The following is a 19,087-nucleotide window of genomic DNA, read 5'->3' as shown; positions in this document are numbered from 1 at the left end:
GTGATCCTAAATTGTCCCTAGTGTGTGTTGTGGGTGTGTGTGTGTGCGTGTGCCCTGCGGAGGGCTGGTGCCCTGCCTGGTATTTGTTCCTGCCTTGTGCCCTCTGTTGACTGGGATTGGCTCCAGCAGACCCCCGTGACCCTGTGTTCAGATTCAGCGGGTTGGAAAATGGATGGATGGGTTAGGTGCATTGGTGATCCTAAATTGTCCTTAGTGTGTGCTGTGGGTGTGTGCCCTGCGGTGGGCTGGCACCCTGCCTGGGATTTGTTCCTGCCTTGTGCCCTGTGTTGGCTGGGATTGGCTCCAGCAGACCCCCATGAGCCTGTGTTAGGATATAGTGGGTTGGATGATGACTGACTGACATTATCTTGGCATGCCACATATGCTGCACATCTGAATATTTTTATCCTTAGAGGTTCACTTGTGATTATGTTATTTAAAATATATTTAAAGAAGGAAGAAACTAAAAAAGAATTTTCCTCTTAGACTTGTTGGTTGCGGTTTCCAGGAGGATTATAAGTAAAGTATTGTGCTTGCGCTCATGTAAATTAGTAAGGTGCCAGTAATTGTAAGGTGGGGCAGAGGAAGGGCAGGTAAAGTAATTTTATACTGCAACTTTGGTACAAACAGAACACTAAGAACTGTAGGTGAGCAAAGCCATCAAGACCATGGCAGTGCTTCTTGGTTTCTATGTTGCTTGTATGCTGCTTTCCACTGGTAAGACTAACATTGAAAAATATTTGATATTGACTATTTCATTTTAGGCTTTAAAAGGAAAGATTGAATGTTTCATTGCATTTTAAAGCTCTGACTCCTGATTAATTTTAATCATTTCTACTATCATTACATGAGATTTCAGCCTCCAGCTTAAAGTACAAAAATGTTACATTTAAAAATTTGGATTTTAATTCTAAAGAATATACAACATTTCAGTATGTTTAATTGATTAATTTTCAATTCAAAATGTTCAGATCTGATGTTACATCTCAAGCATGGCTTTCTAATGTTCTTATGATTCTTAGTCTCTTTGCCTTTAACATATGTTTGAATTTCTCATTTATTTATTGTAGAGAAAAGCCAAGCAAAATGACACCTTTTATTGGCTAACTAAACTTGATTACGTCTTGCCTGAAGAAGGGGCCTGAGTTGCCTCGAGAGCTTGCATATTGAAATCTTTTTAGTTAGCCAGTAAAAGGTGTCATTTTGCTTGGCTTTTCTCTACATTCGTAAAGGCTAACACAGTACAACACCCTAGTACTTCATTTATTTATTTAATTAGTTGTGCTAGTGGCATTTGTGGATTAATACTTTACAGTCTAATTTGACTGAGGCTTTTGGGTGTCTTATGATATTATTTCTTATTTGTTTTTCTTAACTGCAATAGCACTGCTTGAATACCGGGAAGACTGTCTTGTTTGTGAATTTATTTGTCTCTGGTAATTGTTCTCCTATAAACTTTATTTTCTATTTATATATTTACCAACCTACAACACTCATAAATTTAATTTAATGCTTTACTTACGGTTTTATTTGAGTTGTGCTTTTGATTGCCTTGCATTGTCATTTTTTCACAATAAGATATTTGTCACAGCTGGTTTCATTTACTTTATGGTTTATCTTTATGTATTTGTGTTGGTTAGTAATGGAACATGTAGTGCATTATTTCATTCATGGTTTATTTCTTTAATGATGGGAATGTCATCTGCTCTTCTACTGGATGTGTCAAGAGTTGTATGTTTGCGTAGCTCACAGTTCTACTGACATACATGACCTGACCACCCAGGACCTGCTGTTTAATTGTCAGCAGCCATTGAAATCTTTCATCAATAATATATTTATTTCTTTTCTTAATTTTTTTTTTATTCTACCTCACGGTTTTATTCTTTAAAGCGTACAGACACCATCACATTTCTCATAAAATAGTCTATTTATAGTAAATACAATAAACTTCTACAGCCAATACCTGAAATTTAATGTTTTAACTGAAGGCCATTAAAATATCTTAAATTTTTTCCAAATGGATTCAGATTTTTCTCTTTACATAATTACAATGGTTTTTAGATACCTAACCTAACCGTTTTAAACTGTTTTTATTTGTCCCCCCCCCCCCCCCATTACACTTTACACAGTTTTCATAAAGTAAATATTCAAAACGTTACCCCATAGCTGTTTAGCTAACTTGAAGATCGTGTACCTTTTTTTTACGTATATACAGACTGCATTCCAGTATTTGGAGTGAAGATTTAATTCTGGATGGAGATCATTGCCACTACGTAGTGTTTCGGTTTTCATATTTTGCACTTACTAATTACAATTAAAGGAATATGAAGCTCAGTCCTCATTCTCAAGTCCAATTTGAAAGTACAGGTGAGTCTCACATAATAAGCGTGTCTGTGACTACATGAGCTTAGTACACATTACTGACTATTATTTTGTAGATTACTGATGTAAACGTCTAATGGTAGCAAGTTGACATATTGGGGCACTGATATTGTTATCATCCTAGTTGTCACGATAACCATGTGGATGACTTTCTCATTACTTTTTCTAAATAAACGGTTTCTTGTCTTCTGTGCTCTAATTTTTTCATATCCACTGCGCTCTAATTTTGTCATATGCTTAATATTGTAATTAGGTGAAGCAGTTACATTACATTTATTTGACGCCTTTCCCCAGGGCAATTTACAACATTTGAGACACAATTGGCTCCATTTTCTTTGTTTTTCCAATTGGAGTATGGTGTCAGTAGTGGGATTTGAACTCAGAACCTCAGGTGTCAAAGTCCAAAGCCGTAACCACTACACTACACCACACTGCCAGCTATTGATTTGATAAGTTTAGCAGGTGTGTCTTGTAATAGTTGAGGTGTGAGTATCAATGGAACCTGAGAGAGAAATCCTGCTGTTACACACACGGATGCGTAACATTGCAAGTTAGGAGCTGCCTCGCCTCTGAGTGTGAGGACATTGGCCTTTAGCTTAGCTAGATGGCTGATTACTAATCCGAATAACTCTGGTTTGGGTCTGGCAGGTAGCATTTAGCTGGTGACACCACAGAGCAAAATGTTCTTCAGAGACATTCTACGTAATCAACATTTTTTGGTTAAGTGTCAATGACTCTGGCATCAGACTGACCTGGGAGTGCCCACAGCAGCTTTGAACTTCTCTTCTTCAGCATTAAGTACTTCAGCCATCTCCATGTCCATCAATGTTTTATGCACTTTAGATTTGCAATCTTTTACCGATGTCCAATCAATGTACATAGCAAGATTGTCCTTTTGTTGTTTTTACAGTTTTTCAAACTGTGATTTATAGGCATTGACAACACTATTGTCTTATCACTTTTATTTCAGAAATGATATAATCTGTACTTTATACTGTAGATGGTTTTCATTTAGTGGTTGATTATCTAACAACACTGTTTTCCTCTAAAATGAAGGATTACTGGGGTAGTGCGGTAGCAGCACTGTCGCCTCACAGTAAAGAGATCAGAGTTCATGGAGTCTCAATGTTCTCCCTGTGTCTGCGTCGGCTTCCTCCTGCTGTTCAAAGAAATGCAAGTTAGGTGAACTGGCGACACAATTTTGACAGTAGGGTTCGTGTGTTAGGTAGAATGCCCAGTGGGGACTGGGCGGTCTCGTGGCCTGGAACCCCTACAGATTTTATTTTTTTCTCCAGCCATCTGGAGTTTTTTTTTGTTTTTTCTGTCCACCCTGGCCATCGGACCTTACTCCTTTTCTATGTTAACTAATGTTATCATATTTCAGTTTTGTATTTTGTCTTTTATTTTTCTTTTCTTCATTATGTAAAGCACTTTGAGCTACTTTTTGTATGAAAATGTGCTATATAAATAAATGTTGTTGTTGTTGTGTGTTTGCCTTGCAATGGACCGGCATACTGTCCAGGGTTAGCTCATGCCCTGTGTTAGCTGGGTAGGCTCCAGCACCCCTTGAGTCCCTGGTCTGGATTAAGCAGCTTAGAAAATGACATGACATAAATAGTTACAGTTTCAACCAGTCAAATAACATCTGTTCTTCTGCACTGTAAAATTATCGAAGCATTGCTTTTTCCTTCCAGTTGTCACCTTTAATCTGATTTGTGCACTTTTAATGATCATCCATCCATCCATCCATTTTCCAACCCGCTGAATCCGAACACAGGGTCACGGGGGTCTGCTGGAGCCAATCCCAGCCAACACAGGGCACAAGGCAGGGAACCAATCCCGGGCAGGGTGCCAACCCACCGCAGTTTAATGATCATGTTCAGAGTTTTTTCAGAACTGCTTGTACTGAACGTCTTAAAATAATGAACATTTGCTGTTCACAAATGCATGCATTGTTATTATTCATGTTTTACTAGTATCTTGACATTTAAAACTTGTACTTAACTATTGTTCCTTTGTACGTGATTTTTGAGAAAATCCACAGCATTCCTTGGAGGTATAACATTTTTGTTTAATATTGCAGTGGAGTAGGCCTGTATGAATAGAGCAGAAGCATGAACTGCCTATGATCAATTTTTTCTAGAATTAACTGATAGTAGAGAATTATTTAAAATCAATTTGGGGATTGCTAATTCAGGGGCATTTTGAAATAATTATCCTCATATGAAGGAAATGCTTGTTTTCAAGGTTAGCATAAGTGTTATGGATAAGTCAGTTATGCTGAAGATGCTTTGGTTGATACCACCCCATACTATTACAGTATATTGAGTCTTTATATAGATGAATGTATATATCAGATTTACAATTTGTGTACCTGGGTAAGAGTATAAAAAAGTCTACCTAGCAAAGATAAGGTGAAATAAACTGCAAGTGATTGTCTTTCATGGCGCATGCATGTCAAGTTTGGTGTTAAGGATTCACCACTGTGGCAGGTCTTTACTGCAACAAATGTGCTTTATTCAACATACTGTATATTGTATATGATTACCTTCAGATGGGCTTTTCCATACATGTGCTTACTGAATTACAGGAAGCTACCCCTCCCCTGCCATTAGAAGAATGACCTTTGATATCTTAAATATTGAAATTGCACCACAGCATACACATGGCGAGTCGTATATTATTAGAATCATGACATGCTATTATATTCACCTACACTACAAAAATGATTCTCTGAATGTAACTGATTAATCTCCACTGCTGCTTCAGCTGGTCACCTTATGTTTGGAATATCAAAATGGATCGAGGTAATCGGTGTGTAAGTCATTCTTTGCAGTCAATTTAGTTTTCGACCAGAATGAGTAGGTTGATGATACGTGTCAGGTTGGAGTTGTATAACGAAAAAGCAACCCTGAGAAGCTGAGACACGAACGTAAGTCTGGAGAACTGAGGAGCTGAGAGTGCTCTGTGGTGGGTGAAAGAAACAATAGTGTGAGATACAGAGAACAGAATAACAAGTAAATACTGTAAATACATTATCAATGATAATACATACATTATTTTTAATACACTAGCCGTCCCCCAAGGCTCTGCCCACGTAGTAGTGAAACAGAACAAACTTTAAAAATCAATTAAAAAATTAAAAAAAAAATGTAATTCTGGCCAAGCACAAGGTAGGTACGCTCCAACATCAGATGTTGGCACTGCATCTGATTGCGTTCAGCTCTGACGGGAAAGCGTCCACCGTGTAGGGAGAAAAGCACGTGGCCGTGACATTTCTGGCAATCAGCAGCTACCCTCTAAAACACACGTAGCTCTGATCTCTCTCTCTCAAAAATGTCAAATGTTACTCTTTAACAATCTGTAGATGATAATGTCTGACAAACAGGTATCGCTAGCTAAGTGGAGGCAAGGTACGCTCCAACACATGGCGAGAGGTACAGCGACTTGAATGGAGGCTGGTGCTTGAGTGAGGAGGGCCCCCCACCTCCCCCTTCCTTTGGCCAGGTGAATCTCTCTTAGATGCGCGCAAATAAATCGGTACCGCAAGCGAACTACAGTATAATACTTTGTGCGATAAAAGAAGTCGCAAAATCAACCGGAATGTGCAAGCAAATTATACATAGAAAAGAACCCAATCTAAATCCGTTAAGTAGTTCTTTTGTGAAAAGCGGACAGACATACAGACAGACAGATGTTAGATTTATATATATATATATATATATATATATATATATATATATATATATATTGTGAGACTTGCCCGGACACCACCAGTCGGAAACCACATCTTTATAAAACACACGTTTATTGAACCACAAATAAACAGTCCCGAACACCTTTTATTGGCTAACTAAAAAGATTACAATATGCAAGCTTTTGAGGCAACTCAGGCCCCTTCTTCAGGCAAGATACGGTACAACACCCTAGTACTACAGTCCCAAACATAAACACAATGCACTCAGCACTAATCACCCCTTATTTAGACTTCTCTCAATGTCCTTGGCTGCCTTTCCTCTCCTCCTGGGAGCTTCGTCCTGCTCCCGCTCCCAACTCTAGTTCCCCGACTGTAGGAAGGTGGCGCCTTTTACTCCCTCCCGGATGTGCTCCAGGTGGCTGATTACGTCCTTCCGGCAGCACTTCCAGGTGTGGCGGAAGCGCTGACCTTTGCACCGGAAGCACTCCGGACGTCCCTGGAAGGCTCTTCCGACATCTTTCCGAGTGTGGCGGAAGTAAATGTTTCCCGGGTTCTATGTGGCTTGAGGCACCCCCTGGCGGTGGCCACGGGTCCCAAAGAGTTGGAATTTCTCTCCCGTGGTCCTCTCCTGATCCAGGGCGGTTGCCCCCTCATGACCCGGAAGACATAAAGGTCACATTCCGGTCCTTCTAGGTGTCCCGGCTGGGTCAGAACCCCAGCCATCTGTGACAATATATATGTATGATATATGCTGTTTCAGTCCCTTTAATCATAAGGCAGCAGCCTGGCTAATGGATCAAAGATATCAGTAGGAACAATTCGAAGAATACAAATAAAATCAGGATTGACAGAAGCAGAAGATGTTGATGAAGAAATCACCAAACTAAAAAACTAAGTAGAGTGCAGGGTAAAGAGAGAAAAATACAGAGACAAAGATGGAGTGCAACAAGAATGAGAGCAAAGTGGGGACCTCAGTAAAGACATGTTTGAAGGAATTGAATGAGAGAAGATGAAGGGCTGCAACTGAGCAGTTGGAGAACATCACATTATGAAATAATTCTTCTGAATAAGATATATGTTGTTAGCATTGCTATTTAGTTGAAAACCACAGGGATTCCTTACTCAAAACTGATTTAGAAATAAATTAAAACTGTAAGCACCACCATCCTCATTGTGACATAATAAAATAATTATGTTTGCTTTTGTGTGCTTTAATTATGACAAATTAAAATGCATGTAGGATTTTAGCACTGTTTTCATTGAATTTCTTATATTTCTTTTTCAGCCTCCTGCCTTACCTGCTACAGCTGCACTCCAAACAACAATGGAGTATGCAATTCAACACAACAGGTCTGCCAACAACTGGACACAGTGTGTGCTTCTGCTAGTCTTACAACTACCGACGCTTCATGTAAGCCCTTTGAGGTGAACATACTGTAATGAAACTGACAGAAAAATAAATGCAATGTCAAAGTTGACTGCCAGAACCATCATTGTGTTTCCCACGTGTATCAACTTCCATCAAAAAGAAACACGTTCCCTTTGGAATTATTCTGGAGTTAGTCTTTGGCACACTAAATGTTTCAGCTTTTTGCTGTGTAAAACCCACATGGCTGTGCTGCTATGTATTATAAAAAATTATTAAATGTAACCCACTAAAAATCTCTCATATTCACATGCTATGGTTCCGAAGTTCTGGATTCAAATCCATGCTCAGTTGTTGGACCTTGTTGAATCCCCCTGTATCTATGAGGGGTTTTCTCCAGTGAATGATTTTCCAACTCAAACCTCAAAAGACATGCAGGTTAGATTACAAATTATCAATGTGTGTGTGTGTGCTGGAGGGCCCAGCGGTGGACTGGCACCCTGCCCATGACTGTATCCTGTGTTTTGCCAAGTTCTGGATAGACTCAAGTTCCACATGATTATAAATTGGATAAAAGTTTGTTTTCAAAAAGCTAACCTGTTATTCACTTTTTCCAGCCATACAGTTGAACAGTTTCCAGCTGAAGACATGTACAACACAAAGCAGCTGTTCAAGTCCAGTTTCCATAAACTATGGAACAACTCGGGTGATTCTTAACTCACAATGCTGTGCCTCTAACCTCTGCAATGCAAACATCGTTCCAGCACCTTCAGGTAACTCAATGAAAGAAGTCCAAACTGTTTTATTCTACCTTTACTGAATTCCTAAATGAAAACTAGAGCTCCGTGTAAGCCTCTGCCGCCATACAACATTAAACAATGTTATTCTGCATCAGATATTCTCCTGGAAAATACTGCATTATTATTATTATATAGCCAGGGACTAACCCTAACGCTAATCCTAACCATCCCTGGGAGTGTTCTGCTAACACCTGCTTAATTCTCTTCATCACTCTAAGATAAGGATCGTCACATTATAATTTATGTTCAGTTATATAGCCAGAATGACAAGGTGCTCCTGCACCATCCTCTGCATGAAACACCCTTTGGCAAGTTTCTAGGGCTTTACAATTGATAAATTACATAGCATAAAAATATATTCTATGACCTGAGGCTCTTGACCAGCCCTCCATTGCCACACATCGTGTGCGTTTGTAACTATACAGAGTGTACTCGGGCTTGTGTGGGTGAGCCTGGTAAATGCAGAGGTGCCACTCCTCACTGGTATGAGCCCAAACAGTTACTCAGAATAATGCAGTTTTCTTATAACTCTGCTGGCAAGCAGACTTGTTTTTCCTTTGTTACAGGAAAGGCAGCTACAAATTATAATGCTGTATTATAATAAGTATACCATACATAAAGACTGAGATACCTGACATTGCTCAATAAATGCAGCGCTTAAAGACATATTTCATGTTTTTGAAAAGTGGAAAGACACTGTCTTTTTATTTTTAAGATAAAGACTAATATAAACAATATTTTGCTTTTCAACCATTATCCTCTACATGTCATTCCAAGTAATTTTGTAACCAGGTTAGTCATGTAATTAAATAAAAAAATGTCAAGATCATAATAGTGAGATAAAAAAAAAGCAGCTCACTGGAAACAGAATGAATCATATAATTATGGGGCCATTAGTACTGAAGTTCTGCAACCTCTGACATGATTTATGTCTTCTCTCGTCATATAAGTGTCATAATGCAGATCTTCAGCTGGAGTCCCCGACATTCCTCTGTATGTGATGTTTCATTATCATCTTAACCTTTCTGCCATGTTCTCTTGCACAGTATACCAGAGCAGCACTCTCAATTCACTGCTCTGCTGCGCTGATGTCAGCTGCCAAAGCATCGTCCAGTGCCTCGACAATGAGTACCAGTGCTTCACTAACATTCAAGGTGAGCAGAAACAAGACTAGTGCATCATTATATTTCAAAGGGTGCTTGTTTTCAGGTTAAGGCACTGAAGTATTTTGTGTATTTTTATTTGCCAATTGTATCTCACTTGAAAACTGCAAATATTGAGTTTTAATTTTCTGCTTCATCTAGTAAGCTTAACAAATTGTAAAGAAATATTAATGATCCTGGTTATTTAATGCATCCAACACGTCTTTTCTATTCTTCTTCTGGTCAGTGTCCAGATCTTAGCTGAATGGCTTGAGTTATGTTATGCTAAATCAAATGACAAAGACATGCATGATGGGAGAATTAGTATTGTTAAACTGGCCCTAATGTGTGTTTGTATTTGCCCTGCTTTGGACTGGTCTCCTGTCCAGGTGTAGGTCCTGCCTTGTGCCTGATGATTGCTAGGATAAGCTCCAGCTGCCCAGCGATCCTGCCCTGGATTGTCAGCAGCTTAAGCAAGAGATGGAAGGATGGGTTCATTTTGTTATATTGTAATCCCTCTGGGTGGTACATTGGTAGTATTGCTCTCTCACAGTTTCAGGAGTTTCAGTTTGATTTCCTGCCTCATCACTGTACTTGTGGAGTGTGTAAGATCATTCTCATTGTCTGAATTTTCTTCATATAGATTCTTTAATTTTCCATCCCACATTCTAAATACAGGCTAGCTGATGATACAAGTAAGTACAGTTGCCCTTCAATGGACTGACAGTTTGTTCAAGGTCAATCATTACCATGAATCCAGTGCTGCTGGAACTTACGTTACTCCCCCAGGACCCTAACATTTAATAAAGGAGGTTTTCTATATACAGAGCATTCAGAAGGTGTTGGAGTCCCTTCACTTTTTGAACATTTTATGTTGCGGCCTTGAGCTAAAATCTTTTAATTTCATTTTTATTCTCATCAAGCAACACTCAATACCCCATAATAGAAAAGCGAAAACAGAAATTAAGAAACTTTTGCAAATTTATGGAAATAAAAAAAACTGATTGAAGTATTCAGGCCCTTTGCTATGTTATCTGAAATTTAGCTCTGGTGCATCCATTTCTATTGATCATTGTTGAGATGTTTGGAGTCCACCTGTGCTCAATTCAATTGAATACACGGGATTAGGAAAGGCACAAAACTGTCTGTAGAAGGTCCCACAGCTGACAAAGTGTATCAAAGCAAAAACCAAGCCATTAACTCGAAGGAACTGCATGCAGAGCTTAGTTAAAGGACTCTGTTGAGACAGATAATTAGGGAAAGGCTACAAAAAGTTCCTGCAGCATTGAAGATTCCCAAGACCGCTGTGGCCTCTGTAATTCTTAAGTGGAAGACATTTGAAACAATCGCTACTCTTTCTAGAGCCGGCCATCAGGTCAAACTGAGCAATCAGAAGGGAAGGGCTTTACTAAGAAGAGAGACCAAGAACCTCATGGTCACTATGGCTGAGCTCCGGAGAACCTGTGTGAAGATGACAGAAATGTCTAGAAGGACAACCATCATTGCATCACTCTACTAATTTGGGTTTTATGGCAGATTTGTTAGTCAAAAGACTCTTCTCAGTAAAAGACAAATGAAAGTCACATGGAGTTTGCAAAAAGGACTCTCAGACTGTAAAAAACTAAATTCTCTGGTTTTTTGAAACCAGGATTGAACTGTTAGGCCTTATCTCTAAGTGTAACATCTGAAACAAACCAAGCACTGCTCATCACCTGTGTAATACCATTCCAATGGTGAAACATGGTGGAAGCAGCTTTGTGTTGAGGGACTGTTTTCAGTGGCAGGGATGGGGAGACTACCCAAGGTTAAGAGAAAGATGAATGGAGCAAAATACAGGGATATCCTCAGACTGGGACAAATGTTTACCTTCCAAAAGGAGACAAAGCAAAGACAACACAGGACAACTCTGTGAATGTTCTTCAATGGCTACCCAGATCCCAGACTTGAACCCAATAGAAAGTCTCTGGAAAGACCTGAAAAGAGCTGTCAACCAATGGTCTCCATTCAACCTCACAGAGGGTGAGAGGATCTGCAGAGAAGAATAGCAGAAAATCCTCAAATCTGGTTGTGTGAAGCTTGCCACTTCAGTCCCAAGAAGACTCCAAGCTAAAATTGCTGCTAATGGGGCTTTAACTAAGTACAGTATAAAGGGTCTGAGTACTAGTGTCACAGAGATACTTCAGCTTTTTATTCTAAATAAAATTATAAAAAATTCTAAAAATCTCTTGTTGCTTTGTCATTCTTGAGTACTGAGTGTTGCTTAATGTGGGGAAAATTAATTTAAATGATTTTAGGATAAGGCAACTGTATAACAAAATATGAAAAAATGAAGGGGTCTGAATACTTTCTGAAGGCACTGTGTATGGATGGACATTTTCAAAGGGCAAAGAAAATTTTGAATGTTTGTTCAACATATAAATATGTCATGATGACCTGAGAGCAACAATGGTCTGCAACTCCATGGAAGCATTGATGTTCAATTCTTTATACAATACAATACAATACAATACAGTTTATTTTTGTATAGCCCAAAATCACACAGGAAGTGCCGCAATGGGCTTTAACAGGCCTGCCTCTTGACAGCCCCCCAGCCTTGACTCTCTAAGAAGACAAGGAAAAACTCCCAAAAAAACCCTTGTAGGGAAAAAATGGAAGAAACATTGGGAAAGGGAGTTTAAAGAGAGACCCCTTTCCAGGTAGGTTGGGCGTGCGGTGGGTGTCAAAAGAAGGGGGTGAATACAATACAATACACAGAACAGAACAAATCCTCAATAAAAAATAAAAAAATAAAAATTTTAGAAGTATGGAGCAGAATTTAACAGTAGATGATATCACATAATAAGATTTAGATCATTTTAGACTCCTGGAGACCTCATCCATCAAGCTGCCTCCCCCATTTGGCCATTCCACGGCTGAAACAGCGCTGGGCCAGCCAATCCGATGAAAGGACCCCTCTACCCCACGATTCCTGCAATCCTCCATCAGGAATGACTTTACCTTAGGCAGGCAAAACAACTTGGCAGGTGGGCTGTAGCAACAAGTGTCACATTTGAGTACCGAGAAGAGAAACAGAATAGGTGAGGGTTAGTGTCCAATTATAACTATCATGTTTCTTATGTTTTAGTGCTAATGACTAACAACAGAGATGAAGTCTGTACAGTTAATCAGCAGCTCTAGTCAGGATATGCTAAACTGAAGTAGTGAGTCTTCAGCTAGGATTTAAAAGCTGAGACCAAAGGGGCATCTCTTATAGTAGCAGGCAGACCATTCCACAGTTTAGGGGCCCTGTAACTGTAACTAAAAGCTCGAATTATTATGTTACAATTCCTCAATAAACTAAAGCATTATGGTGTGTTTATTTTCTTTTGTCTGCAGCTGCTGCAGGTGGACAAACCTCAATCAACGTGGGCTGTGCTACCCAAGATATATGCAGCATGGAGTCAGCTCTGGTTCAAAGAATGGTAGCAGGGCAGATAACCTGCTGTACTGGAAACTTCTGCAACAACAAACGAGGTACTCTGCCACAGCAAAATAATTTTTTTTTGGATCTCCTATAGCTGGCTTAAAATGAATAATAAAAATAAGCTTTTAAACGGTTTTTAAACATTTAAAGTTATGCCATCTGAAGATTGTAAAGATGCAGGGGATTGGGGGGCTGAGGATTGTAGAAGTTGTTGATTGCACAAGTCATTTTTGTGATGCACATCTCTGGGTGATTTATATAGAATAAGCAGCTGCAATTAAGCTAAACCTCATCTGCCAGAGTGGGGGCTCCTGTTCATTTATTCCCTGGTGTTCTGCCACTAGACCGCAACTCCAGTCCTGGAGGGTCCCAGTGGCTGCAGGATTTAATTCTAACCCTTTTCTTAATTAGTGACCTGTTTTTTTCTGCTAATTAACTTCTTTTGGATTAATTTCAATTGACTTGTTTTTTTAAGATTTCGTCCCCTGAATTTCTTCATCGTTCCTCTGAATTGCTTCATTTCTTTCCTTAAACGGCACCCAAACAGAAATTAAATATGAAGTGAGTGAGCCAACAGAAGACCAACTTAGTTAGGGCATCAAACTCTAGTCAATTGCTTAATTAGGCGGCGAGTCTTGTCGTTAATTCAACCCATTTTTTATTTCCATGGCTTGTTGCTTCTCTCGTTGTGCAACAGCAGACATTTTCAAAATTGTTGATTCTCTCTTTTCTAAGAGCACCGTTAAAAAGTTTTATGGACCTGAGTAGATCAACACACCTGAAACCTTCACCTTTCTTTATTTTCAGATATTGTATGATGGACACCAGTTGTTTTGGCTCATTTTGTATCTCATTATTGTTTGGCAGCTAATTAAGGAAAAAGAAATAATTAAAGGGTCTAAGTCTTCAAGAGCAAGTCAAATAAAATGAATTCAAAAGAAGTTAATTAGGAGCAAAAATGGGTCACTTATCAGAAAAGGGTTAGAATTAAAATCTGCAGCCCCTGGGGCCCTCCAGGACTGGAGTTGGGGAACCCTGCCCTAGACTGTTACCCTTCCAATTCTTGTCATTTTGTACCTGTTTAAAAATACTTTACTTCGCCCCATGTCACTGCTGCACCTTACAGATCATTTTTGACCCGACTCTGACCCTCCCTTTAGCTGCCCAGGATGTCAGATATTTCACCCCAAACTTGTTTTATATTGAGCCACCATTGTTGCCTATAGTAATGATGCTAAGTTTTAGAACAGACGACATTTAGGATGTTTTTATGGGTTGGGAACAAACTACTTTAAATGCAATCCATTAAAGTTAAATGGACCGATCCAAAATACATGGCAAGGTGAAAAGATTTTAGAAGCTGTTTTCCCTGTTTGTTAATTGGAAGAAATGCCAGGAAAAGTCAAAAACATTTCATCCCTAACAGATTAAATTTAAAGTACTTTTCCTGATTTGAAACACAAAACTGGTTTAAAATTGACTGGAAGACATTGTAAAGGTTAAAATTTTAATCAGTTTGGACATTTGAATGGTTAACTTCCGGAAATGCTGTTCGTCAGCCCTCTCTGATGTTAGGTTCCTCCGGTCTGATCATATCAGCATCAGACTTTAACCGAAAGGTCTTGGCGCCACCTTCCTAGGTTCCTGACTAAGGTATTCAGATAAAGATGCGGCTTGATTATCTGGTACAGAAAGGCCACCTAATCAGATTTTACATGTTGCTTAGAAGTTCACATTTTGTCAATTTTGACTACACTCTTTGTACAGATTGATCACTTTTTAAATAGACTCTAATGCTTTTGCAAAAAATGACTTGTTTAATGGACATTTATACATTTTATAATGTAGATTTATGTTTTCTTTGCTTATTGAGTTATCCTTTTATATTTCCTCCTTAGTTACGCCTCTGACATGTTACCAGTGTGTACCAGACCTGACTGGCAAGTGCAACATGACTACAAATAAGTGCAGCAGTTCAGACACAACCTGTGCCTCAGCCACAGTGACCACTTCAGGATGTAAGATTACATTTTTTATGTCATTTGAAGAGAAATGGTAAAAAGACAGACAAAATATTATAAAAGCAATAAAATGAGCAACCCATTTGTGCCAAAATGTCAAAGAACCAGAATATTTGTCTATATGAAATAGGAAAATACATGTAAAAATCCATCCATTATCCAATCCACTATATCCTAACTACAGGGTCACGGGGGGTCTGCTGGAGCCAATCCCAGCCAACACAGGGCGCAGGGCAGGAAACAAACCCCAGGCAGGGCACCAGCGCACCATAGACATGTAAAAACCACTTAACGTAATTATAGGTTTATGAAATAGAAACTAGTTTGGTCTTTTGTTCTATAATTGGACTATCTGGTGCTTTACAAAGCTTGTTGTTTTTTAATACAACACTTTACATGACATAAGATACTCTTTCCTCTGTAGTCACTCATGTAATTTTATACTCATTTCTGGTCTGCAGCTTTGGGTGTTTTGCACTCATAGTATAGAAAAGGTGTGACTATTTGTGTGACACTGAAAGACCATTACCTTAATCCTCATTACATATACCATGACAGACAGACAGACAGACAGACAGACAGACAGACAGACAGACAGACAGACAGACAGACAGACAGATAGATAGATAGATAGATAGATAGATAGATAGATAGATAGATAGATAGATAGATAGATAGATAGATAGATAGATAATAAGTAGGGTCCCAGGACAACCAGAAAATATATAAGAAACGTATCAAAAACAACCCTGGAGCATACCATATTCTAACAATTCTTTGTTTGGACATGAGCTTTTAAAGATGAATATACAAGAGCATCTTTAGTGTATAGCTGATAGTGTGTTAATTATAGACAAGTACATTTAATTTAAAAGGTAAAAAGAGGATGAGCTTAAAATGAATAAGGAATATATTCTTGTTACTGAGGCTGAAAGAGTGAAAGGGAAGGTCTACAGGACGGTAGTGAGACCAGCTGTGTTATATGGGTTGGAGACAGTGGCACTGACCAGAAAGCAGGAGACAGAGCTGGAGGTGGCAGAGTTAAAGATGCTAAGATTTGCATTGGGTGTGACGAGGATGGATAGGATTAGAAATGAGGACATTAGAGGGTCAGCTCAGGTTGGACGGTTGGGAGACAAAGTCAGAGAGATGAGATTGCGTTGGTTTGGGCATGTGCAGAGGAGAGACGCTGGGTGTATTGGGAGAAGGATGCTAAGGATAGAGCTGCCAGGCAAGAGGAAAAGAGGAAGGCCTAAGCAAAGGTTTATGGATGTGGTGAGAGAGGACATGCAGGTGATGGGTGTAACAGAACAAGATGGAAAGGACAGAAAGATATGGAGGAAGATGATCTGCTGTGGCAACCCCTAACGGGAGCAGCTGAAAGAAGAAGAAGACTGAGGCTGAAAGCCACAGGCTCCATCTTATAGACGTATCTTCATACATTAAAGTGGATAGACAAAAGGCAGTATAAAGCACCTTTGTGTTACTGGCAATCTTATGGCATCCTTTCAAGGATAATTTTAAGCCAGCTGCATTCTTTTGAGACAGTAGTTGCTTACTTAACACAATTACAAACGTTGTGAACCTAAAAGACCAAGATGCTGAAGTGTTCCAACAACATATCTGTCCTGAATGACCAGGCTCCCCTCTTTTGTCATTTGTCCAATCAAGGAAGCTGTTCCACTACAACACTACAGACACACAATCTTTTTTTTTTCCCATAAGTTAGCTACTAAGATATTAAATACATTGCAAAGTGCGTATGCTGCATCAAATGAATTACTCCTAATTGGTTGTCTAAGTTACCTGCGATTTTAAAAATACATCAGATTTACAGTTGTTGAAATTAGCCCCAAAAAAATGTATAGCCAACCTAAAGTGTAAAAATTAATTGGCTTAAGATGCATCTGAAGTTTACTTAATTTTAATAAAATGAGGTATCAGTGACATACCACTTGCAATTTAGCTAATGTTGATTATTTGGTTTAATAGTCTGTTCAATGATTGCATGGACTGAGTGTTGAGCAAGTTTGTGGCGTCCAGCAGATGAGGGGTATCTGTTGATGAAGAGACATTTACTGATCTTGGCTTTGCTGATGATGCTGTGATGTTAAGAATCAATGGAGGCTCTGATCAGGGCTCTGGAGATACTAAGCGAGGAGTCTGAGTGTCTGGGCTTACGAGTGTCCTGATAAAAACCAAGATTAAAGGCCATTAATGACCCCTTAGGCACAGCCATCAGCAGTGTGTCTGTCTGCGGGGAGAATGTCAACCTTGTCAAGAGGTTAACTTACCTCGGCAGTGACATTCATGATTCTGGTGACTCTTCCTATGAACTCAGTAGACGTATTGGGAAAGCATGGGGGGGTCATGAGGTCGCTGGAAAGGGGTATCTTTGCAAAAGGACGAAGGTTCCAAGTTTTTAGACTCCTAGTGCTTCTTGTTTTGCTATATGGCTGTGAGACATGGATGATATCGAGTCACCTGAGATGAAGACTAGACTCCTTGGGTAATGATTCTCTTTGGACAATCAATGGGTACCATTGTTTTGACTTTGTGTCAAACGAGTAGTTGCTCACGGATGATGTGTGGCACTCCCGATATGCAAAAGGACGAAGGTCCACATCTTTACAGTCCTGGTGCTTCCTGTCTTGCTATATGGTTATGAGACGTGGATGTTATCCAGAGACCTGAGACAAACCCTGGACTCCTTTGGAACTGTGTCTCTTCAGATAATCCTTGGATGCTGCTGGTTTGACTTTGTGTCGAATGAGTGGTTGCTCATGGAGTCCCGAATGAGGTACATTACCTGCTTTGTGAGGGAGCGCCAGTTATGTCACTACGGCCATGTGGTGCGATTCACTGAGGGTGATTCGGCTCACAGGATCCTCATTGTTGAGGACCCAAGCAGCTGGACCAGGCCAAGGGGATGCCCACGTAACTCCTGGCAGCGGCAGATAGTCATTTCTGGAGGGTGGGACTGGACCATGTATCTGCCTGGAGGGTTGCCAACTAGGATCCTGAGCTGTTTTGTCGTGTGGTGGGTATGGCAACTCGCTATACCAGTGCATGCTCCCCAACCTGACTTGAAATGACCTCACAGTCTTAGATTGTTATTCATTTATGTTAAATTGTGGATGTGTTAGATATTATTTCTAACATAACATCTAATTTTATTATGTTTGTCATTTTGTTATAAAACATTTCACTGACTGATCTTAACGGTAAAAAAAGTGTATTTAATTTGATACAATACAATTTGATACAATGTTATTCGGATTTTTCAAGTAATTGCAGCAGTACAACAAACGGCACTGAAGACATGTACGATAGCAGTCGGCTGTGATGGTCCAATATCCATCAACACTGGAATTGTACGGAAGACGGTGATTTCACAGTGCTGTAACACAGACCTCTGCAACGGTGGTGCTCCATCTGGTAATGTCACAATACCTTGAATCTTACTAAAAACACCTCTCTTATTTCCCTTCTTTTTATAATTGATCCAGTGTCTTTGGTGTCCAGTCTAACAGAGAAGTTTAGTTATGCTTTATCATCCATTGTAGACACAAAACGTTCCATCAAAAGAGAACCCAAACAGTGCTTTTATAATGCCGTCTTTAACATACAACCTGTTCAGGGTCAGGGTCACGGAGGGCTTTAGCCATTCTTGACTGATGAGGCAGGAGAATAGAGGGCGCCATGCACCACTCACTTTCACTCAGTTTGCATTTTCTAGTTAATCTGACCAGCACATCTTTGCAGGTATGGAAGGAAATACAGAGTAGCGGAAAAATTACAGGCCACGGGATTCAAACTAAGAAGTGAGGTAGCAACACTAAATACTATTGCCACCATTATTACATACACAATGTAGAATGGGGCAGCTCAGTGATGGTAGCACTGCTGCCTTGCAGTTTAGGAGACCTGAATTCGCATCCCAGGTCCTTCCTGTGTAAAGTTTGCATGTTTTCCCTGTGTCCACATAGGGATACTCCAGTTTCCAGAGACATGCATGTTAGGTGAATTGTCAGTCAGTCATTTTCCAAGCCGCTTAGTCCTGGTAATGCTAAATTGGCCCGTGTATGTGTGTGTTCGCCCTGCGATGGATTTACTCTCACATCTCAAAAAAAGTGCGGGTTATCTTAATTAATACATAGGATGTGGTCCACTGTGAGTATGGAGTGTGCTACACCTGTGTGGTATAGCGGGTCCA

General features: G+C 39.7%; 1 protein-coding gene across 1 annotated transcript in view; it reads left to right on the top strand.

Moving 5' to 3' along the window:
• The first annotated feature begins 549 nt into the window (after positions 1 to 549).
• Positions 550 to 19,087, top strand: part of LOC114667608 (prestalk protein-like) — a 46,007-nt gene continuing 27,469 nt past the window's right edge. The window contains exons 1-7 of the mRNA XM_028822976.2: positions 550 to 717; positions 7,365 to 7,490; positions 8,063 to 8,218; positions 9,292 to 9,399; positions 12,763 to 12,900; positions 14,749 to 14,868; positions 18,160 to 18,309. Of these exons, the coding sequence (XP_028678809.2) occupies positions 669 to 717; positions 7,365 to 7,490; positions 8,063 to 8,218; positions 9,292 to 9,399; positions 12,763 to 12,900; positions 14,749 to 14,868; positions 18,160 to 18,309 (847 nt within the window). The 5' untranslated portion in view covers positions 550 to 668. The remainder of the gene's footprint in view (positions 718 to 7,364; positions 7,491 to 8,062; positions 8,219 to 9,291; positions 9,400 to 12,762; positions 12,901 to 14,748; positions 14,869 to 18,159; positions 18,310 to 19,087) is intronic.

This window comes from Erpetoichthys calabaricus, chromosome 17 (assembly GCF_900747795.2).
Source record: "Erpetoichthys calabaricus chromosome 17, fErpCal1.3, whole genome shotgun sequence".
Lineage (NCBI taxonomy): Eukaryota > Metazoa > Chordata > Cladistia > Polypteriformes > Polypteridae > Erpetoichthys > Erpetoichthys calabaricus.
The sequence above is the reverse complement of the archived record's forward strand: the minus strand, read 5'-3'. Positions and strand labels throughout refer to the sequence as shown.